At 41.9% G+C, this 23,201-nt stretch overlaps 2 protein-coding genes across 3 annotated transcripts in view; one reads left to right on the top strand and one right to left on the bottom strand.

Annotated features, from left to right (window-relative positions):
• SMAP1 (small ArfGAP 1) overlaps window positions 1–3,915 on the top strand; it is an 87,762-nt gene extending 83,847 nt beyond the window's left edge. For both annotated transcript variants that reach the window (XM_085056540.1, XM_085056541.1), the window contains 2 exons: window positions 233–561; window positions 2,931–3,915. In XM_085056540.1, coding sequence (XP_084912666.1) covers window positions 233–561; window positions 2,931–3,065 — 464 coding nt within the window. In that variant the 3' untranslated portion in view covers window positions 3,066–3,915. The remainder of the gene's footprint in view (window positions 1–232; window positions 562–2,930) is intronic.
• Window positions 3,914–22,932, bottom strand: B3GAT2 (beta-1,3-glucuronyltransferase 2). Its single transcript, XM_085056542.1, has 4 exons — window positions 22,281–22,932; window positions 11,183–11,327; window positions 4,554–4,702; window positions 3,914–4,474 (listed from the first exon to the last, which is right to left on the bottom strand). The coding sequence occupies exons 1-4, from the start codon at window positions 22,809–22,811 to the stop codon at window positions 4,388–4,390; spliced, it is 912 nt and encodes a 303-aa protein (XP_084912668.1). The 5' UTR covers window positions 22,812–22,932; the 3' UTR covers window positions 3,914–4,387.
• Window positions 22,933–23,201: the final 269 nt, after the last annotated feature.

The following is a 23,201-nucleotide window of genomic DNA, read 5'->3' as shown; positions in this document are numbered from 1 at the left end:
AAAGACTCCAGTTTACCACAGGGATGCCAAACTCTTCTTGGCAGTTAATCTTGTGGTGAGTCCCTTTCCTTTGAGAGTTTTAAAGCAACTTTTTGCTTTTACCAGAAGTTAAATTGGCAGCACTGACATACAAGTGGACAAAGTTTTCCTTAGAATTATTTTGGTGCACTTCCAACTTATGGGATGGGAGAGGAAAATCACTTCTGCTGAAATCTTCCCTTCTCTGGTACAGGTATGTTCATGGGGTCATCGTCTATGCCATTTACCACACAACCATCAACTCACTTTCAAGGCTTTCCAGCCATGGGAGTTCCTGTGCCAGCAGCAACTGGGATGATGGGAAACATGATGGGACAATCAGTGCCAGTCATGGGACAAAGCACAGGCATGATGGGAATGGGAATGCCCAATGGATTTACTGGTACTGCACAAACTGGTGTGATGGGACTTCCTCAAACTGTCGTTGGACCTCAAGGTGGAATGGTGGGACAGATGGTCACACCACCACAAAACAAGTATGGATTGCAACAAAACCAACAAGCTCAATGGAACCTCTCTCAGGTAAAGACTGGCCATTCCCAGGCAAGTGCTTTAGGAAGATGATGCTTTTCAGATACAAAATGTGTGGCTGTAGGAGGAAGGTGTGGTATAACCAAGTTACAGGCTGCTGGACTATGGACTGCTCAGAGGCACATGTTAACAAACAGTGAATAGTTTGATTAAAGATAACTACTACATAAGCAGAGAATGATTTTGCCAAGGTAGACCAAACTCAGTTCTCTGCTTTCATCTCTCTCCTCATCCTGTCATCAGAGCCAGCCAGGTAAAAAGCTTAGCTTAGCTAGTGTTACAGAGTTCTGAAATGTAAACACAGCCTTATAACTAAAAGCAGAATTTAACTGCTTGAGGATAACCATTAACAATGAATACTTTCATTCACAGACTTCAGGATAAATTTTGGTGGAATGTGAAGTGCTTTGTGCTCTTAACATTTTCCTGTAGATTTCCTTCCTTTCCTTTTCCTCTTTTCCTCTTAACATTTTCCTTTTTGCTTAGGCACATCTGTTGTTTATCTGTAGCATTTCCATCCTACTTTTTAAACATGTTTAAAAGGTTCTCTGGAAGTGTTAATGTACATGTAGTACTGTATTTGAACATTTTCCAAGAAAACATCTTGAAATCAGGTATTTGAGAGTTTATTGGGGCAAGGTGAGCAGAGAGTACAGATGTAAATTATTCCCTTGGAGTTCAGCATGGATGGTAGCAACTATTTTTTTCATACTATTGTTTGAGTTATGATAACAGTATAATTCCATGCTGCTTACTTAGTAATTCAGGAAGAGAACCTTAGTGACTGACTTAAATTGGATGATACAAATTTTTACTATTCTGCTCAGTCTTATGGTGTGAACATTTATGAAGGTAAACAGCATTTCCTACATGGATAAAACAGTCCCTGTTTGAAAATACCGGCTGTCATTCTGCTTTGAAAAGTAATTCTTTAAGATGAGAATTTCAAAATGTCAGATCAAAAAAATCTGTGGATTTACTGGTGACAGTCTTTTCCCAGGTAGCTAGCTTTAAAAAGACCCATATCATCTTTGAAATTAAAATCTTGCCTCTCATCAAATACATGTTCAAGGTTGGCTCCTAGAATAAGCTCTTCACATGTTCTTGTACCCCTTGCACATCAGATGTATGATGACATTCCACAGTCTGTAGGAGACCTCTGATCTAAACTCTGACTCCAGTTGAAAGGGGGTGAGCTTGCTTTACTTACCAGACTAACATATTTTATATACTCTGCTGCTTAAGAATTCGGCTCCAGAAGAGATGAACCACTGGGTAAAGCATGCTTTCATCAGCTTTTTTAGATTTCCAGGTTCAGTGGTGGATTGTTTTTTGCAGATACACAGTTCTGTGTGAAAACACACAGAACTTAATTTTACCCTGAAATACTAGTTTGCAATTTACTTAATTTTTCACCAGTGTTTCAGTTTCATTTTGCAATTGTTTGTGGGCATTGTTTGCTCATGTTTACATGAGCTCTGACTTTGACCTAGTGCTGCCTTTAAATTGAATCTAATGTTAGTTATCCAAGATGCCTATTCATTGGCTCTGATTGTTAATTGCTCCAAATGCTCTTTTACTCTCAAACTCATTTTGCCATTGATCACTGAAAATACAGTGACTAGATATTTGTAAAGAGTACAAATAGTTTTGCAACGTCCCTGAAGTGAATGTGCTGAATTTTGAATTCTTTCCCAACTTTAACTAGATGTTAAATGCATGTGAATTTAATTTCATGTGAATTATTTTACTCATTTTTTAAGGAAATACAGTATCTTGAGTAGACTCTTTAGATTTAGATTTAGATAACACTCAAGTTTATAAATCCACCTCATTCTTTTTTGATTGCCACCTAACTGGATAATTTCTGTAGAAAATGGTGTAGTCAAGATTATGAAGTCTCCAAAGAAAAGTTGCTGGAAAAAAAAAATATCTGGCACTGCAAGTGCAGACAAGACTATATTACTGGCTTTGGTGTTTCTTTATCACAGTTGCCACAATTTTGTTTGTTATCTTTGAAACTGTGAAAGCAAACTTTTTACCAACCAGCCACATTGGCGACCTCCTTCACATGCTGTCAGATCTCTAGTCACATTCATACAGATGTGACATATACACCAAGTGCCACAGCCCATCAGTTGATGTATGCTGGTGATTGAAGGGCTCCAGAAAAGCTGGTAGTGTGGCAAAAGGGTTAGAAACTTAGATGGAGTCAATATTTTTATTTAATGAGAAATATTTTTAGGGAAATGTACTCATAACTGGGTGGCTGGTTGGAAGCAGGACTGCTTTTGGCTAGCAGCGTGCTGTGTTTCAGTGCCAGTGCTAACCAGGCTTGCGTGTGTGTGTGTGTTTTGCAGATGAATCAGCAAATGGCTGGAATGAGCCTCAGCAGTTCCAGCAATGTGATGGGCTTTGGCCAGCCCCCCAACACAGCCGCAGGATGGACTGGAAGCTCCTCTGGCCAGACTCTCAGCACACAACTGTGGAAATGAAAGTTGCAATAGAAATCTTTCCCAGAACAGCCACCTAACATTCCTTGTTCAAATACATTTACTTTTGCTGTTCCTTCCATGTACATATATATTCTTTTTCTTTTTTCCCAGCTGTTCAGATTAAGAATATAACTGACTGACCGTGTTGTGGTCTATATTGATTTAAATTTGATGTAGTGAAAAGCAGATCAAGAATATATTTATACATCATTGGAAGCATTTTCATACAATGCATATGATTTCATAGACCATATTAAGAAGCTGCTTAACCACATACTGATTTTTTCCCTCAAAATTCTAGATCAAATGTTTGCATATAAGGGATGTAGCTATCATGTTAGTAATATCCAAAAATATGATCCCCAACCCCTCAAAATTACCCAGTAATCCTGTAGAAGGTACTGTATGAACAAATGTTTAATCATATATAAATAGAATGTAAATGTATCACTGAGCAATGTTTTCTAGTGTATCAAACAAATTTTGTTTCATCATACATTTCACTGTGATGTTATTATGGTGTGCATAACAGGGAATGTGGTTATTGAAAGAAAGATAAACCTGGATGTTACTGTAGTTCTACAAATCCATAGTCTATTCTTTTAAAGATGAGCATTTGATGCATTTGAATTTCCCATGGTAAAGTCTCTGACCTGGCTCAGGAGGCAAGCGCACAGTGTTAAAGCTGAGAACTGACAGCACAATATGCATTCAAGATTAACTCAATGTGAACAGATATATTTTGTCTTGCAGAGAGATCCAGGTTTATGACAGTGATTGTGTTTACATTTTATGGTGCCTCGTAATGATAAAATGTTATTTCCCTATATTAAAAGGATAAATCCGTAAATGATTGTGGGTTTTTATTTCATTATTGTCAAATAGCAGACCTATTTGACTGCTACTTTTAATGAAGTAAAACACATTCAGTTTGGAGGATCCATTTATACAGATATTTAGACCAACAGTTCGTGAGTTAAAATCAGTTTATAATTACACCATTAAGCTGGATAAATACAAAAAGTATATACATAAATAATGATTTTGAAAATACTCCATTGCAGCCATGTTTCTCTATGTGGAAACAGCATTAAAACAAAGGTAAGTGTAGTTTATTAAGCTGAGGGTTCAGAAATGCATGCAAACAAGTTAGAACGCAGCACACCCACTTGATTTGCTTATTAGAGTCTCTGACAGCTTCCTTTTGTTTCCACAGAAGTCCATCAGGTCTCAGGCAGATCCAGATGATTTTAGCTGTCTGAACTGGAACAAGTGCTGATGCCTCCACTGTCCTGCTCTTGCTGTGGGACTCTCTCCCCACATCATACCTCAATATTGACTGTGTCCAGGTGGTACTTTGGCTCGTTAGCTAGATTCACTTTCTCTGTTCGTGTGTGCCACACAAGAACCTAGAAAATAACATGTGTGTCTGTAAAGTCATCTACAGAGATGACACAAAAGCTTTTCAGAAAGTGTGGAAATTGGTACCTTTGTGCAGTTGTTTGCTTTTGGCTCCAGTTCCTCCACTGTTGTTATCTGTTTCAGAAAATCAGACTCTTGCATTCCTGGTTGAGAACCACGACGCTTGAATACAGCTTTGGGATGAGACAGGATCACTTGAAGACTCACAGCAAATCCTTTGGAGAGAGTGGGACAGGGAAAAAGGTTGAGAAAAACCTTTAGGCCTTGTATTTTTGTGCAGTTACATTTATGCCTAGAAATCTCCCATGTTCTTCTCTAAAATGTGTAAATTTAATTATGTGGATAGACAGTATTTGGTAGGTTTGTACATCCTACATTGTTTTGTTTTGCCCTGAAGACACATTCAGATTTTTATTTAATTGTACTGTATTTTCAACGTGTTTAATCTATTTCTTGTCATGTAGGTAATACATGCTTCCTTGCCTAAAAGTCAGATATTGCTAAGATCTTGGGCTATTCTTCCTTTCTACTTTTAATTAAGAAATAAAAAATTTAAGTAAACTAAAATGTATAAAATTTGTACTGTACAAACCATTCTACACTTCAAGGTGAGAGTCAGAAAAAAACATTAAAATATGTTACAACTGTGATCTTTTAGATAGTTTTGTCCTGTAGAGTTTTATCCTGTAGAGTTTTATCCTTGTTGAGGAAAGTAATACTAATGCTCTGCCTCAGGAATGACTTTTAGTGCTGCTGGTCTGCCAGGCAGTTTCAGCTGGTCTGAGCCTGGCACAGCACAGCTCAAAGGACTTCAGCGCACACACCTTTCTGCAATTCTTTACTAACGTGTGTCAAGTCCCTCAAAGGGAGATTGCAAACTGAGAAATCACTGGTTTGAACAAACCCTCTCTGAAGAAGCTCCCATGAATCTCCAATTTGCCATTATTTATACAACTCTCCCATTTTCCTTCAGCAATGCTCAGTCACGTGTATGCCTTTCTAACTATGAATCAAAAACTCCACTGATAGACTTATAAAGAAAAATTACATTTGTAACTAACTCCTTTTGTCTGATTGCCAAGCCTGCCCAGCAAATCTTTCTTCATCAGTTCAGAGTGGTTCCAGCTGTCCCTTTATGACTAGTAACAGTTTATACATCAGTTCTGGAAAACTCCAAGAACATTGAATTCTAAAGTCAGTATTAAAATTTTAACAGTTTAAAATTGAGCATAACTAACTTAATGTAATTCTGCCCCCTTTTTTTTGTAGTAGGAATGTCTTGCTACTGTGTTTTACTTGAAAGTATCTGTGACTTTTATGGTAGCCTTTTGAAGAAGAAAATACAAGGAAGTAATTACTACATCCCATGTAAAGAAAGGCGCTCTGAAACCATTTTATCATGTTCTTGCTTGTAGGAAAGCAAAGGAAGACACCAGAAAGTTTTGTTTTGTTTTGAATAAGGATTTGGACCCTGATGGAAACTATGGGTTGGATGTAAACAGAGGTCCCAATTCACTAATGGACACAGTTGCATTAAAGATTTATACATATATCTTTTATGTGGCTTTACACATCCTATCCTGCCTGATGTAAAGAACAGGTTGGACAGGGCTTACCCACACCCTGCAGAGCAGTCTTGCTTTATACTGGTTGTGGCCTGGCCATGATGGAGCACAAGGTGGCTTCTATCCCAGTGCTCATGGTAGCCAAGTGTAATCATTTGGGAAGAGCTAAGGGTGAGAGTTGAAACTCCCTCAGCATGAGACAGTATTTTACAGCCAGCTTGCTGCACCTGAAAGCAGACCAGAGACATAGTACTGATGAACAAAATGGTCTGCTTCAGTTTAGTGAGTTTGGTTAGGTTTTGTTGCAGTTTTTTCCTCAGAACAAACCATAAATTTTGGATGCAACAGGGCTTTGATAATTCTGGGCACAAAAAAAAATGTTGCTTTGCATGGGAAGGCATTTTTGGAACCCTGATGAGCTGTGTGAGCTGCTCTTTCGTTTAAATATATTTAAGATTCAAACTGCCCATGCATAAAGAAGAAAATGAACACCAAAATTAGTGTCCTAGATTTTAGTGTGCAGAAAGAATCCCATTCTAAGCAGAAGAGTCACAGATTTTCTGCTGCTTATCTTTGCGGTGTCAGTGTGGCTCCCTGGACCCATAGCCTGTACTTATCTATACGTTAATTTCTCATAGATTGTCTTGTTGCAAGGCTTGCCCCTATGTTGAAAAAATTGCATTGCATTCTGAGGATGGAATTCTCCTACACACAGATGTTCAGGTGGGTCATGCCCCCTGCATGTGACATGTACCCCTGCCACCATGCTATTGCAAATTGTCAAAACTCAGGCATCAAAGAAATGTTCAGTTATAAATTGAGTGTTGCAGGTGGCAGGGGCATGGACTGATGTGCACTGACTGTCCTGAGGTTTGTTTCCTTGGTCAGGGTCCGTGCAGTCTTTGTTTGTTAAAAGAATCCAATAAAGCAGCAACTTGAAGAGAGAAAATAATTCAAGGAGATTTATCTCCTGGTTCTCTAGTTCTTCAGCTCTGCTTTATTACTGCTTTAATTTAGTACGTATGACATTTTGTAAGATAGACTTGAGAGAAAACCACTTTCTAGTGACAACTTTCAGTTGATTTTATCAGATGTGTCATTTTGGTGTCAGAAAGAGAAAAGACAGCTCAGGTTTTGACCAGACTGGCACTAATTATTTCTCTCAGTAGATAATGATCCTGTGCTAATAGATGAAAATACACTGTTGTTTTGAATTCTATCACTAAACAGGGATTAAGCCTGGATTACTGTCTCTAGTGTAGCAACACTGAACAGTGCTTACATGTATACAGTTATTTTACTTAATCATTATTCCTACAAGGTCATATTGGGCTTAACTTCACACAAAATGCCACAAGACAATTTCACAGCTGGAGTGTGAAGAGGTGTTTTGGGGGGCTTTTGGTGTTTAATAGAAGGTTGTAAATTAAATCTAATTGGCTGAAGAGCCACCTAGATAGGAGTTAATTTGTTGGAGGACAAGATACCTGGGAGACATAGCAAAGATTATATCTGTTCTTCTTTCAACATAAGCTGTTTCTGTTAATTCACACCTTGACTTGTGTTAGATCAATGGCTTCTGTTAAAAGGCAGAACCATTTTTCTTCATCCAGTTAAACTTGAGCTAGCGCTCAAAGATTTTGTTGCTGTGGTTAATACCATCGCTTCCTGGATGTTCTAGACAGGATAGTAGCTGAAGGCATGCTGGAAGCTGAGTGTTTGTCATTTCTAGAATGTATAAATGCTAATGTTCAGTGCTGATGTTGAAACAGGTGTGCTGGTTTCCACACAGATCAAGGTCCCACCTTTGGCTTTGACTCTGCAGCTTTCAAGTTCTGTTCTCCCTGTGATGCAGTTTTTGGGTTGCAATAAGGCAGAGGTCCCTTACCAGGAGTTTGTAGTTCAGAACAAAGGCATCTGCTGGCAATTAATTCACCATGAAAGAGGCACTTGATTATAAACTCAGTGATTAAAATAGTATTTCCGTTGGATGAAGGGGAGGTTTGTGTTTTCTTTTGGTTTTGGGGGTGGTTTGAGTGTGCTGTCTGCCACAGCCACTCAGAATTTTTTTGTTTGTGACTTCCAGCAGTGGTTCTTTCAGACTCAGTCAAAATGTGCCATGTTTTACAGTGCCATGTGAATAGGCTGGCTTTTTTGCTCAGGGAACCCTAAGAAAGATTAGGTGTACTGAAGATCTCATGACTATAGCAAAATGTAAAAAAAAAAATAATTAAAAAAGTGGTTGCTCAGGCCCTAGCAGAGGTGCTTAGGGCACAGTGGATGAGCTCTGTACCCCAAGTCCAAAATCTGCTGGCCCAGTGATTTACAGTCACATAGTAATCTCTATGACTGAAGTAGCTCCTGGAATGCTAATGGAAAGCAAACATCTGCCTTCTTGAATAATCTTCACATTAGGAGAATTACAATCTAACCTTTTTTCATGGGTGATCTAAAATTCTGGGAACAAGCCAGAAGTAAAATAACAACATTTAATACAGAAGACTTGAAATCAGATCCATACTAAATAACACAGTGCCTACCTCAGAATCAGTGTCACCTTTTTGCTTTCCACCTTCTCTCTCACTTTTCTTCCTCGAGGGCAAGCAAGTCTGTGTCAAACTGTAGAACTCACCTCCAGTTAAAACTGAAGCAGAACTTTGAAAATATCTGAACTAATTCATATGCTATGTTGGTTGCCAGGCAAGAAGCAATACAGGAAACAGCTACTTTGCTTTCTGAATCCAGTTCAGCATTGGAGAATAGCAGTGTCAGCCGCAAATTTCTCAAAATAAATAACCAATGTTTAATGAATTGATCGAATATAATTGCCATGTGCAAATGTGTTTCAAAGAATCTGGGGAGGTTGGCCAGCTAGGGTCTGTGAGCTGAGCCCAGTGAAATCAGCAAGACATTTCTCCACTTGCAGTAATTGAATTTGGCCTTGTATTTTGCAGTCTAGAAAAAGTGCTTAAAGTCAAGGATGTGCTTCCTCTGAACAGCCACAAATTAAATCAGTAATCCCAAACCTTTTAAGCAATCACTCTGTTCATACCCAGCCTCATGATCAAATTCTTGTGAAAACTGGTATGAAAGATTGTTCAGTAAACCAAAGGGAGCCTCCTTACCAGTACACTGGGAGTCAGAACATTAACTGTAGACAGCGGAAGTGTCTCCAGATCAGTATTACTATATGCACCTATACTTTAAAAAAAAATTAATATATGTTAAATTTATTTTTTATTTTTAAAAATATTTTAAAAAGAGATCCTTGATCTTATGTGCAACATATGGTATAAATTGTTGCTTGTATATTTGGTACAGCAGATGGAAAAATGCCAGTGATGGACTACATCGTGGACTTGGGTTTGGTAGGAAGTCCTCCAAGTCCCTGGAGGTGTGTTGGGAAGTCAGGAGAGAAGGGCAAGGCAGGAAACTGCATGTTGACACACATCCTGCAGACTGCACTTGCTCAGACACCTACAGAGTTCTGGGTTTGCAGTTCTGTTTGTGCTCTTCCACTGCATTCCTAAGGGGAATAAAGATGCAAATTTCACATCATTTTTTTAGCAGCCTACACAGCATCCATTTCTCGCCTTGCTGAAATGAAAAATGTAATTTAATTTCTTCTGTATTTTTTGAAGACTAATAAAGGTTCTCTCACAAAATAGTAACTCCTTGTTTGTGGATCTGCAATAACTTCCTGTACTCTCAGTGTTTTGGGTTTTTTTGTCTCTATGACCCTCCCTTATGTGACTTTGGTTGAAGCACAAGCAGGCAATGCTCATAATGGAGCTGCTTTTCCCTCATGCCAGTGATTCAGTCAGCATCTGCAAGGTAAACAACTTAAGAACTTTCCATGTATCTCTTCATGTCTGAGTTGGAGTCCCTTGGCTGATGTTGTGTAATGGCTTTCTGCCTGCTGTTAATGAATTATGAGCCACACTCTCACCTTTATAATGCCATCAGTAATCCCTTCTAGAGCACAGTATCAATATGTATCTCTAAATCCACAGGCAGGGACTGTTAAACTGCACAGCTGCAGTCCTTGACACACTGCATGGTTTTGGGCATTGAATACCTACTTCACCCTTCAGAACACCTCAATCTGAACACCCAAATACTTATTTTTATGCCTGATGATACTATTGGCTTGAAATGCCTCTACAGTGCAGAAAAATTCACGTTAACCTTTTTGTCTTTGAGGTGTTAACAACTACTAGTCCTCCTTTATTTACTCTTTTTAACCAGTTGGACTGTAAATACTGTACATACTTTTATCAAACATTTCTATTAATACAACACTACTCTGCTAAGATGAGAAAGAACTGTGCAGTGTCCTTTGCCCTCCCCCAAAACAAAGCTATCAGAATAAAAAATACAGTGGCCATTTCTACCCCATTCTTGCCCTTGTTTTCCTATTTTCCCCCTTCCCTCCTGAATACAGGAAATGTCTAAGTGCAAATACCGTATCATTTGCTGGAAAACCAGCTTCTGCTATATCAGAAAATGGACTTGTGCACAGTGGTGATTCATGTGGCAGTTGTGAATATATACACAAAATTGTCTAAGCATGGACTGTCAGCAAGACAGAACCTACGGTGTGCAAACTTCACTGCAGAAGATTGATTAGATTCATTTTGAAGCTTTTCTGCCTTCATCTACCAGGCGATAGCTGTCAGTGATTTCTCCCCTAAGCCCAGTGTTTCAAACTATATCCATCTACAGTTATCACTGTCATTCCAAATAACCAATGCAAAATGAATAATTTCATGATAAAGTTGCATTTTACAACATGAGGTCTAAGAAGGTCTGCATTTATACTGCCTGGTTTAGACTGATGACAAAATGACAGGCAGGGACTCCTTGCAAAAATTGCTTGGATGAATTAATTTACAATTAACTTGTTTCAGACAGAAGATTCATACAACATAAAAGCCAAGTTGCCACATAAAATTAAAAACAATAAGTTCAGATACCACTAAGCAGCAACTTAATTAGACAAGATGTGCAAGCTAAGACTCCCAGGATAATTAGTGCCAAAGGACTGCATACTCTGTCGGCACTTTAGAAGCTTTAGAAGCTCATGAAATTGAGAAATTGAAACGTTCATGTATACTAAATGATCCTTACCCGCCATGTCAATAGCAAAGGGCCTGTCAGCTCTCCAGCCCGTGTACCAGCCAACGACTTTGCCGTTCTCCACCACTGGGCGCTCGTAGCGCCGACCTCCCACCAGCCCCACGGGCCACACCGACACCTTGCGCGTCGTCCGCATCTGCAAGAGGCAGGCACAGCGTCACCGACAGCGAGCACGTGCTCCCAGCAGGCTTTTCTTGTGAGTGCTGCTAGAAACCTACCCTGCAGTCATCAACACCAGGAATTCAAGAGCAACTCTAGCTTACAGATTTCAGCCCAACAGTGGTATTTGACAGCTGCATGTGCCCACTCATTTTCTGTGAAATCTCCAGCTTTTTAGCCCATAGGCATCTAAATTCTACTTTAAATACCCTATTCATAATATCTTTTATACCAAAATTCTTAAAAGCTGTGAAAAAATGGGGTTTTTTTCTTGCTTGTTCGGGTTTTTGAAGGTGTAGATCTTTTTTATCTGCAAGATTACAGCATTCTGTCAGTAGGCTTATTTCTATAAATTGCTGAGATATGGTACAAACCCAGTGAGAAAAAATATAATAATGATCAATACACACTCCACTAGGACAAGTACAATTAGTTTGAGATTGGTAAAAAATGCATTGAGTAGAGGAAATTATGACACACAGCTCTCTCTAACTGCAGCAGACCTGAGATGCAGCTCAGATCTATTAAGGATTCATGAAAAAAGATTGCTTTGGTTAAGTCTTTTCAACTTCTGTATTTTTCCTTTAAAAGCTCTCTTAAATTTCTGAGAAGGACAAAAAGCAGGCCAGGCAGGATGCTTACTATCAGCAGCAGCAGTTTTTCCCAATGGTGTAAATTAACTAAATGCAATACTGGAAGTGTGATCCTTATCTAACCCAGAGGAATCCATAGATAGGAAAAAAATGACTGTAGCAAGAAGTGTGCATGACTGAGAGTCACTTCAAGAAGGGCACTGAGGTGCTGGACTGTGTCTGGAGAAGGGCAATGAAGCCAGGGAAGGGTCTAGAGAGTGAGTCCTGTGAGAAGCAGCTGAGGGAGCTGGGGTTGTTTAGCCTGGAGAAAAGGAGGCTCAGGGGAGACCTTATCATTCTCTACAAGTGCCTGAAAGGAGGCTGTAGCCAGGTGGGAGTCAGCCTCTTCTCCCAGGAAACTAGCATTAGGAAACATGGCCTTAAGCTGAGCCAGAGAAGGTTCAGGTTGGACATAAGGAGAAAATTCTTCCAAAGTGTTGTCAGGCATTGGAACAGGCTGCCCAGAGAAGTGATGGAGTGAAGTCCCTGGAAGTGTTCAAGAAACTGGATATGGCCCTTAGTGCTATGGCTTAATTAATGTGTTCAGTCAACGGTAGGACTCGATCTTGGAGGTCTTTTCAACCTTAAGGATTCTATGAGTCTTATTCAGTGAATTCAGATAACTGGCTCAGTGGTCCATTTTCTTCAGTAAACAGGAGATCATATGACACAAACCTTGACACACTGCTCCCTGTGGGAAAATCAGTCTGGCGTGAGAGCTGGAGCAGACGAGTGCACAGACACAGCGGCTTGCACAGTTTAACCACATCGGTACAAAAGCCACTGTTTTAACTATTGTGCTTTAAACATGATTCTATTTAAACAAGTATCAAACTATTTCAGTGTAATGTGGGCTTAATTTGAGCTATTCTAAAAACAGTCTCATCTTTTGTTGTAATTGAAACTTATTCCTTAGGGAAAGGTTATCCCTTTTTCCTTCCAAGCACTCCTCTTAGCAAAAACAAACACAGTTTTATATATTTGTAACTGCAGTCTGCTATCGATGGATGTTGAAGTAAAAGACAACCTTGGTTAAATATTAAACACTTCCCTCTCTCTCTCTGCCAAGGTGAAAGATTTATCATGCATATCATCAAGACTCGCAGGAGCTGCAGCAGAAAAACAAAGACTTCATGTCAGTGTGATTCACATTTCTAAGCTAGAAACATTAGCAGATTATTAGAACTTTCACATAGGCATAAAATACGTGTTTAAAAATCCACAAAACGTATGTACACACAGAAGAGAGTCATGCACCTTCTCTCCCTCCAGTTATTTGTGTATCTTCAAATTTGTTTATCAAAATTTCCTCTCTTCCATCCTAATAACTGTTGTAGCAAGCCAGAACATCTCACTCAGTAGCAGCAGCCAATAGTGTGTAAGAGCAGGGTAGGTATTCAATTCAATATAGGGAATTCTTGTGGTAAGGATTCTGTCCAAGCCACTGCCTGGTTAACTGCCAGCGAGAGACTGCCATGAATCTAAGGTTATTGTTAAATGTATTTACCTGCAACCATTCTCCCTGCTTAAGTTTAATTTTCCAACCTCTCCCATTCCTCTGTGTAGGAAATACAGAGTTAGCAATTACCTATTTGGATATGGACATTGGCCAAGCCTTCTCATTAAGATCTTTTAGCTCTGGTTTTAATGATACATTTCTTTTGCATATTTTGCTAACAGCATACTTATATTAACATCCAAACATATCAGACATGGACACAGGGAATCATCCTGTTGGGCATGTCTACAGGTAAGTTCCCAACAAGTTTTCAAGAGCATCATCGAGCCACATGTAGCCACAGCCAACTGTGCTACATCAGTAAATACCACAAGGTAAACAGACATGGTGCTATTAATACTGTACTGCAAAATGAACCAGGTTACACAGGATTCTTGAACTGGGTCAATAGTGGCCTCAGCATCTTTGCTGGCAGAACCAGATGGATTTACACTAATTCTCTATGATACACAGTGTGTTGGAAAATCTTGTCAATGAAAAATATCTCACTGACCTCAAAACAGCAGCATGAAATGACCCAAGAAGTTTTAAATTAATAGTCTTGGGTCAATCTCGGTGTCTCTGAGTCAGTAAAGCCACCACACATCAGAATCAAGTAACCCCTTACAGAGAGCTCTTACTTTTGTCCTTGGGTTACTTTATTCTCACAGGTTACATTTTTGAAGAAGAAAATAAGCGGGTGTCAAGAATACAATTCCTTTAAGTAAAAGCTGAAAGAGCACATCTAGACCAGTATTTATGCTAATTCTGAAATACTTCACAGCCTCAGGATATGCTAGGCAGATGAAAGTAGGAATATTTCTTTTAATCTTCTGAGAATAGCATTATTGCAGTTAACATACTGATATGTGAAGGCTGTATTTATGTATGATGGGGAAAAAGCTATTATTTGGATTAAAAGGCCATCTTGCACCTGAAATTTTATGCTGCTAATCATTGGGACACAAAAAAGTGATTCAAAAATGTGTTAATTCTGAATAGCTTTAGTGCCGTGGGTTAAACAACTGCCAAAAATCCTGTGAGTTACAAACAGCTTCCTAAATGACTCCTCTATCTGTCATTCTAATGACAGCAGTAGCACACGCTGTGTTAGTACTCAGCATTTTAAGTCCCAGTAGCTTACATGAATGGTATTCATCTTACTTACACTTCATTCTCTGCAAGTTAAGCATCTGCTCTGTCCTAGTTAGACTTCTGTAGTTAATGAATAGAGATAGGGAGCCACTGGCATGATTCATCCTGCCTGGCATGGACAGCTCTCTTCAGGTAGAAATTTGTCCTCTATTCATGAAAGGGGGTCTTGGGCATAGGAGCAGAGTGATAGACTGGGTGGGGGAAAATGGTAGAACAAACCTGAACAAAGTAGGAGGGGGAGGAGAATTGGGAAGGAGTAGGCAAGGAAATGAGAGGAGAGATGAATAACTGACTGAAAAATGACAGTGAAGTGATGGGCATACAACAGTAAATACAGTAACAACAGAGTAATCACTGAAGAATAGCAAGTGAAAATGCAGGAAATGTAGCTGAGCAATAAAAGTCAGTGATAAAAGCATTGCTAAATATAGCATCTCATTAGTCAATCAAGAAAAGCTGCTTAATGGGATGCGCTGGACTGATGGATAGGGAAGATACCAAGCCAGTAAAAAAATATAAAAGCACAAGGAGAATGAAGGCAGATGACAGAGAAAAGGAAACAAGGTTGTACTTCCTACAGAGAAAAGGCTTCCAGACTGGAACAACCATCCTAGTGTTTTTGCAGCATGATGTCAATGTGTTTCTATTGGGGATTCAAAGCCCTCTGCCAGGACAAACCTGCTGCCACACCTGGTAAGCTTTTTTCTCCCTGTCATTTCAACCTCTGTGTGATTCGTGATCTGCCCTGGTCAGGCTACAGGTTTGCACCCAAGCTCATCATCCTACCCCACACCCCTGCCCATCCCAGTGACACTCCAGCAGACTTCTGTGCAAAATTCTGATTTATTGTTACCAGAGACAGGATCTAGAGCTCCTTCACTACAACACTTCCTCTGGACAAAATGTTATGGATTAAAGCACAAGCACAGCCAGGTTCCCTATCAGTTCTCACACAGTTCTCTGCATTACAAAGCCAAATTGTGCTTCAACAAAACTTCTGTCAGAGCAGTACGACTCAGCCAGACAGCTCAGCAGTGATGCTGTGCCTGTTACTGAGGCTTTGGACAGAGCTCCTGCCCCCGCTTACCATCATTTCAAAGGAGGAACCAAGACATAGAAAACCTGTGCCAGTGGCTTTTGTGGTTCAGGGACTGTGACATTTAGGGGTTAGGAACTTCAAAAGGCAAGTTCGTTGCTGGCAAACTTGACTGTGAAGGATATTCTCCATGGGAATACTGGTAGAAAGGGTCTACAAGTCAAAAAATTGTCAAGGTATTGATCTAGCCTCCTCTGCAGCCCTTACAGGTGATCTGCTTCACCATCCTCTCTACTAGAAAGCTTTCTTTCCAAGCATCTGCTTTAAACCTCCTCTGCTGATTTGTACAAAATCTACATTGCAGAGGGATCATAAATTAATTCCCCCTTTTCTCCAGCAACATTTTATATATACGGTACAATGATTAATGTTTCTAAATTATACCAGCGTCCTTGGGCACAAATGTCAATATTGCTTCCCTACAGAAGAAAACTGTACCAAATTTAACTAAAGCAGTTTGGAGCCAATTTCTCTAGATTGGGACAACTTCCAAAACATTTGCCACTCATTTTACTTCTGGGCCTTTCTATTTACTGGTTGTCTCATTCTACTCCCTATCATTCCGAGTTGTGTTCACTGTACCGCTGAAGAGCTGCTGACCCTGTGTAATTAATCTCATGGTAACAGTATCAGTTTCACAGGTACGACTGCTGCTGGCAGTGCGGAAACAGAGAGTACTTGGTACTTTGTAACCAGCACCTCTCCAATAAACCTGTTTCAAACAGCCCTTTTTTTTTTTTTTTTTTGGTCACTGTTTCCTCTCATTTTTAAGCTATTTCATTCTCTGCCAGTCTTTTCTAATCCAGCCCCTGTAGCGTAGGTATTACATGTCTATGTGGAAGAAAAATGTCAGTGTGCATTTAAAATCTGTCATGTACTCCTAAATCATTTATATATTAGAAAGGTATTTAATGCACTGCTAACTCATATTTGGATCACTTTTTATTCTGAAGAAAATAACTAATGACTGCTAGCTAATATTTAATTCTGTGTAGACTACTGAATGCTATTTTTAAGACTATTGCAAAAAATCTGATTTTTCCAGCTCCAAGATTTTCATGTTTTCAAAGATAAAGAGATTCACTTATACTACTTTTAAATATTTTACATAAATATAGCCATTAAAAAATACACAGAAGTTATCGTAATACAGTGTCTAAAGATTAGGACAGTTATGTAACTGTTATTGAAGGAACACTAACCCTTCCCTAGTTAAAGTTGGAATAAAAAGTAAATATTCACCTCTTCTATAACGCATTTTTTGAATTCCCCTCAAAATATTTTACGAAGATGATCACAAGAAAACTGAAGCCTGTGTGACATGCAATGCCTTCAAGTATTTCTGTTCTATTTTTAATAACAAGGAATTCTTTTTTTAGGCTACTGAAATGTCTGTTAAAAGCCATTAGAACACCTGCCACCTTCAGACATACCTTTGATAGGGAAGGGCAGGGATGCAAGAAATTTCTTTCAGTCTGAATCTGTGGCTCTGTGAATCTTGAGCTACCTGTAAACACTACATGAGCTTAAGGAGAGCAGGATGAGCTCCCTGTCCTCATACCTCCTTTCCAGCTTCAACTCCACCACCATATGCACTCTTGTGCATCACAAGTGCACTCTCGTGCAGCAAACAGCTACAGCAAATTGAATTCTAGCCCACAACTCAGTGGGCAATAGGACTAAATTCTAAGCTACTGAAGTTTCAGTTGGGTTTTTTTACCCCTTAGAAATTACAATTCGGGCTGTGATCTAGTCTGAATTCTGTGCTGCAAGGCTGTATTCAGCTCACACCTCAGAGTGTGGATTTCTCTAAGGAGACCCAGTATTCAAATCCTCTCCTTGCCCTCAGACAAGGCAGTGGAATATGCCACACTTGCATGCTCTAGATACCCAGCAAACATGGCTATGAAATTTTGGACACCGACAACCAGAAGCCTGGAGGTGGCAGGAGAGGAGAACATAGTTTTAGATGTAAGCATTTTAATTTCAAATATATTTCAGTTTAGGTGTCTGAACAAAATACAAACAAAGATGACAGATATAACCTAAATGGAAATATCTAAAACTCAATGCATTTTTGAATGCAGGAAACTCACTTTCAAACAGATACTGAAGACCTTTACTCCTCTTCTTGTACTCCTTAAGCTGCTCACCCCCCACCTTCAAAGGTTTCAGGGCAGTCTGCACAATCAACAGCAGAGTGGATCTCCAACACTAAATCCTCCAATTTGCATACATATCCAAACATGGACCAAGGAAGTGATGGCCTTTGGCCAATAACTCAAAATATGGAAAGAGTAGAAAAAATGCCTGAGACATAGAAACACATGAATTATGTGAAGAGTTAAGGGAAGTAGAATTTAGCTGTCTATCTTCAGTTTCCACTGCTTAGGTTAATCCTGTTTTAAAAATCTCTCTGTGGAGGTGGAATGCCAGATTTATCTAAGGTTTTCCTTTCTGGAAGTTTAAAAATGTGAAATCAGCAGTTGCTAGGCATCAGTCACAATATTACAATAACTTGCATTCAGGAATAAAATGAAGCACAAATGCACGAGAAACCATAAGAGAGTCACTCCAAAAAAACGGCCTGTGGCAAAAAATAGAAGCTGTGGTGAGTCATGCAGAAACATTTGTAAAACATCTTAAATAAAATAGTTGGGATTTCAGGCCTCTCAAGTGGCTTTTTCTATGAATACAGGCTGACTTAACTGATAACAGATATTTTCAGAAAGCAGACTTGTTTTTGATGGAGAGATGCAGAAGGACACCTCCAGGTGAACAGATCCTACCTGAGCAGAAAACACACAAACTATTTCTGAGGTCTGGATCCCAAAATAATAAACGACAAAATACAATACACCAGAACCACAGGCATTAAAGTAAAAGCATGATTTTTCACCTGACTACCACCACACTCTCAAGCAGAAAGAGTTGGGAATAACATAAAAGCCACACCTCCACTCCTGGTGATATTTCTTCATCATTGCTGCAGCCCCATTTAGTACTCCAAAGAATTTTGCAATCACTGAACAAATTGGTTCTTTCTCTGCAGCCTTTCCATTGAAGGTGAATCTTTCCTAACAAAATGCTAAACTGAGCCAAGGCTGTAGCAGCAGAAAGACAAACCAGGCTCCCCACCTTGTTCTAGAAAGGACAAGATAACTAAACCTGTTTAGACCCTGCCCAGTTTGACTTTGAGGACATAGTTTTGCCAGTCAAAAACTGACCTATCCACCCACATGCCATTGTGGGTCTTAGGAAAAAAGATAATTATAAACAGCACCCAAGGTTTACTTACTACTGGAGGGGACATTTTCCAGACTACTTTAAGCTGGGGGTTTTTCTTCCTGATTTCCATGAAACACACTTTGCCTAGGTCTACTGGGTCCAGCTCACACCACATCAAATATAAAGTACTCATTCCTCTAAGTAACAGGCAGAAGTACTTTGGACAGAGATTAGAATTTCTTCATCAAAAGCTCTCAGAAGCATCCCATGGCATTCCATGTCAAAGCATGCTCCTTTTTGATCATGACCTCATGGTTTATACACTACAACTCACAGTAAAGCCTTTGCTCATCTTGCTTTGTTTAAAGGCTCCATCTCCTGTAAGGACACTGGGGAAACCCCCAGCAAAAGAGCTGCCTTAAACACAATCCTTCACCAACATGCAGTTCCCTTGCTCTCCTTCTGCTCTGCAGTCCTGCTTTTGTGACCTCTGAGCAAAAGACATCCCTAATGCAAATGTTTCTCTCGAGTTGGCTTTACAGTCCTAACTAGCCTTGGTTCTGATCTCCCCAAGTGCCCACTGCTGCTATTGAAATCAGCTTTGACTCCAAAGCAAGCCATTCCAAAGAAGACCTGCTGTTTCATGAGCTGACAAATGTACACACCTGCTCTGGGCAGATGCTCACACCCATTGCTGCTGGCACTGTGGGACCTACATGTCCCTGTGCCCATGGCAGTGACATGCTGAGAGTCACACAGCCAGCACAGGATCGTGGTAGGATGACAATTCAGAGCTCCTGTTTCATCCTCCTACCCCATCCAGTGAGCAGACTACAGTTTATCAGACCACCTTTGGGATTAAACAATTGCAGCTCTGGAGAATTTTTCCTGGCAGGGCAACAAACTAAAAAAAACTCCCTCTCAGGTATAGTTATCACCATTTTCATAACAGGAATTATTACCAGATTTCATCTGCAAACAATGCATTCTGAAGCTGTTCTCTTCATGCTTGGGGAAGACAAGTATAATTTACGCTCATAAATCAATCAATTCCTAAAGGAGAGATCAGGATTTACCACAGAGCTGTCAAGCCAGAATCCATGAATGCATAAATTTTCTTTTATCAAGTCTAGAAGCAACCAGCCCCCTCTAGCAGTGCCTCGACTGAGAAATCAGGCTCCTGGCTCACTCTAAATGTAACCTCCTGCATGTAAAGGCACATCTCGTTGGCACAGCCTGCCAATGGACTTCTGTTAACTTTGCCAGGTCGGCAAGGCATTCCCTGTGTTACCACCAGTGGCATCCCAGAGACCCTGCCAACAGCTCCTTACTGACCCCAAAAAACAGACACAGGAACTTGCAGCAGTAACTGAAGCAAAAGCTCCTTCTCTGTGCCTGGAACTGAGTCTCCAGGCATCCCATTTCTCAGGGAAAACTCATTCATGCATGTGTCTGCCTCGAACACAAGGCTCACAACAAACACCTCTTTCCCAGCAGCAGAACGCAGGGAAAAGGGAAATCTTAGAGTTGCAGAGCTTTGTGCAGGAGGTTACAATTCTTGTTAGCAAGAGGAAACACAGGTTTGCCTGTTGTGCTTGCAATTTTCAAGGTTAACCCTTCAGACAGCTTTATCCCTTCACTTTCCTGCTTGTCCTTTGCTAATTAGAGAAGGTAATTTGTACTTTTCTGTTTCATAGTTCACAGCAATTAGAAGAATAATTGTAGAAATTATAAAAGAATCAATGTGACTGGACTCCTTTTCAGTAGCTGTGCAGCACTCATGAGAAACGCCTGCCAATACTGTCCCATTAGTTTATCCCTAATGTTGGTAATCAAAACAAAAAAAAAAAAAAGAAAAAAAAAAGAAGACAAAAAGGGGGGGAAAAGTAGGTATTTGTCTCCAAATGTTCTCTTTTGTCCCACACTGCTGTCAAAGTGTATTTTCTGTTTCAATTAACAGACTCCCTGAGATTCAGTCCAATTAGCCTTAAATCTGCAAATGCACATGTGAGCACTCCAATAACATCAAAGATGGGTACGTGGAATTACTCTACATTATAATGCACTAAGCACAGCTATGAGAATTTTAAAAAAATCAATTGCAGCAAAGGTTTAGCCTCTAGGCAAAGGTCCTTAAATTAGCAGCTTCAATGCTAAATGCCAAGTGGGCAAAAGAAGTAGGGTATCCCTGCTGAATGTGGATCCTGCACCTGCCCACACACTGGAAAGGGATGCATTATGAACCTAAACACAAACCAGCCTAAGCATTTCTAAACCAGCTTCCTTTAGGGAGTAGCATGTACTTCACCTCTCTGTGTATCACGCTCATTTTCACTCACTGAAACTGTGACTGTAAAGCACGCGAGGAAGAGCAAGCAGCAGGATATGGGTTTGCACCTCTAACTACTGCTCTGCCCACCAGCAGAACACACAGACTGCAGGATGTCTGAAGTCCTTTGCTGCCAACTTACTTTTCTGTTTCCCTGCCAAGGTTACTCTCCTAGCTGTCACAGAAGATGTACATGATCTTTCTTCTACCGTTTTATGTCCACTTATCAAACACCCTCCTTCCTGCCAGAGGGAGCCCAGAAAGAAAGCTGGATACCCTCTGCCCCGAGCGCTTGCCAGTTCCCACCAAAATGAAACAAAGCCCTTCACCAAGGGGAGACAGAAGACAAAAAAGAGGTCCCTTCACAAAAGAGACTCCTGAAAGGGTGTTTAGTCGTTACACAAACGATTTGCTGCTTTTAAGAGCGAAAGGCTTCCAAAAGGCAGCTCCACGTGAATTCATTAGCGCCAAGGTAGAAGCTGTGAAGGATGGCGACTCCCGATGCGTGTTTGCCCTACAGGGTTTTTCAGGATGCAGCCTGAAAAAAACAACTATCAAAGAGCGCTTTTCCAACCCAGTTTTCACAAAAACACAGGATCCCTTATATAAACCTTAAACTTGACTCGTTCGGCAGCAGTAAGAAGTTGGGGGAGTTTGGAGAGGAAGGAGAGTTTGGGGAGGAAGGACAAGAAACTTAAAATCCAGAGAGCGGTGGTCACACAGAGGCAGCCCCGCGGAGCTCGGCTGAGGGACGGGCGCGGCAAGCTCTCCGCACCAGCGAGCGGGCTTGACTGCCCTGTGCCCGCAGGTTTTGGGTAAGGGGCACCGAGCGCGCCGCAAAGCGGGAAAAGGGCACAGCTCTGCGCGGGAGCCTGAGGAGGGGAAAAGGCAGGAGCCTAAGGGGAGCCAAGGAGCGGCGGGGAGCGGGGATGGGGACGCGGGAAGCGACGGAGCGTGGCGGCCGCGCCCCCCCACCCCGGTCCCGCACGCACCTCCTGGAACAGCTCCAGGCTGTAGGTGTTGTCGTCGTCGGCGAAGAAGAGCACCCCGGGCTGCGGGGGCGGCAGGTGCTGGTGCCGCTGCCGCAGCCAGGCCAGGCCGGCGTTGCGCTGCTCGGTGGCGCGGGGCAGCCCCGGGCGCTTGTAGCGGCGCGGCGTGGGGACGTGCAGGTGCGTGCAGGGCAGCCCGGCGCCCGCCACGAAGCGGGTCACCAGCTCGCTGCGCGCCGCCGCGTCCTCCACCAGGATCCAGTGGAGCCGCGACACCTGCCGGAAGGTGTTGGCCAGGCGGGTGAGCTCGGCCTTCTGCACCGGGCGGCTGTAGGTGGGCGTGATGGCATAGATGGTGGGCAGCGCCGCCTCGGGCCGCCGCCGCGGGGCGGGTCCGCTGCTACCGCCCTCGGCCCCGCCGCGGGGGGACAGCGCGGGCAGCGGCGCCCGGCTGCTGTCGATGTCCAGCACGATGATGACGATGAGCACCCAGGGCAGCAGAAGGAGGAAGCGGCTCAAGAGCAGGGACTTCATGCTGCCCCCGGCGCCCTCCCGCCGCGCCGCCGCTCAGCGCCGCCCCATAGACGGGCGCGGCGGGGCTGCCCCACCGCGCTGCTCCGCGGGGCGCCCGGGCGGCGGCGGCGAACGGGGCGGGCGCCGGGCGCTCCCTCCCTGCCGCGGGCGCGGGGGCAGCCGGCGGGGCGGCCCGGGGAGCCCCGCGGTGCCTGCGGCAGCCCGGCGGGGCAGCTGCCGGCCCCGCTCCCGCCGCGCCTCTATTCCGCGAGCGGCCGCTCTTCCTCCTCCTCTTCCTCCTCCCGCTTCACCCTCGGCATCGCCGGACCGGGGCTCGGCGGGGGGCTCTGGGGAGAAGCTCCTTCTCCTCCGCTTCCCCGGGCGGCTCTGGCGGTGCGCGGGGGCGGGGAG

The sequence above is a fragment of the Lichenostomus cassidix genome, chromosome 3, assembly GCF_008360975.1.
Source record: "Lichenostomus cassidix isolate B80296 chromosome 3, HeHo_3.0, whole genome shotgun sequence".
Classification (NCBI taxonomy): domain Eukaryota; kingdom Metazoa; phylum Chordata; class Aves; order Passeriformes; family Meliphagidae; genus Lichenostomus; species Lichenostomus cassidix.
Note: the sequence above shows the minus strand (reverse complement) of the source record. Positions and strands in the feature narration are given on the sequence as shown.

Bases quoted from the DNA above. Each gene is read 5' to 3' on its own strand.
- B3GAT2 (XM_085056542.1), bottom strand. From the start codon at position 22,811: ATGAAGTCCCTGCTCTTGAGCCGCTTCCTCCTTCTGCTGCCCTGGGTG. The intron at 11,328-22,280 runs GTGCGTGCGGGA...TGCCTCTTGCAG, and splicing joins GCCTGGAGCTGTTCCAGGAG to ATGCGGACGACGCGCAAGGT. The intron at 4,703-11,182 runs GTAAGGATCATT...CTCTCTCCAAAG, and splicing joins CTTTGCTATTGACATGGCGG to GATTTGCTGTGAGTCTTCAA.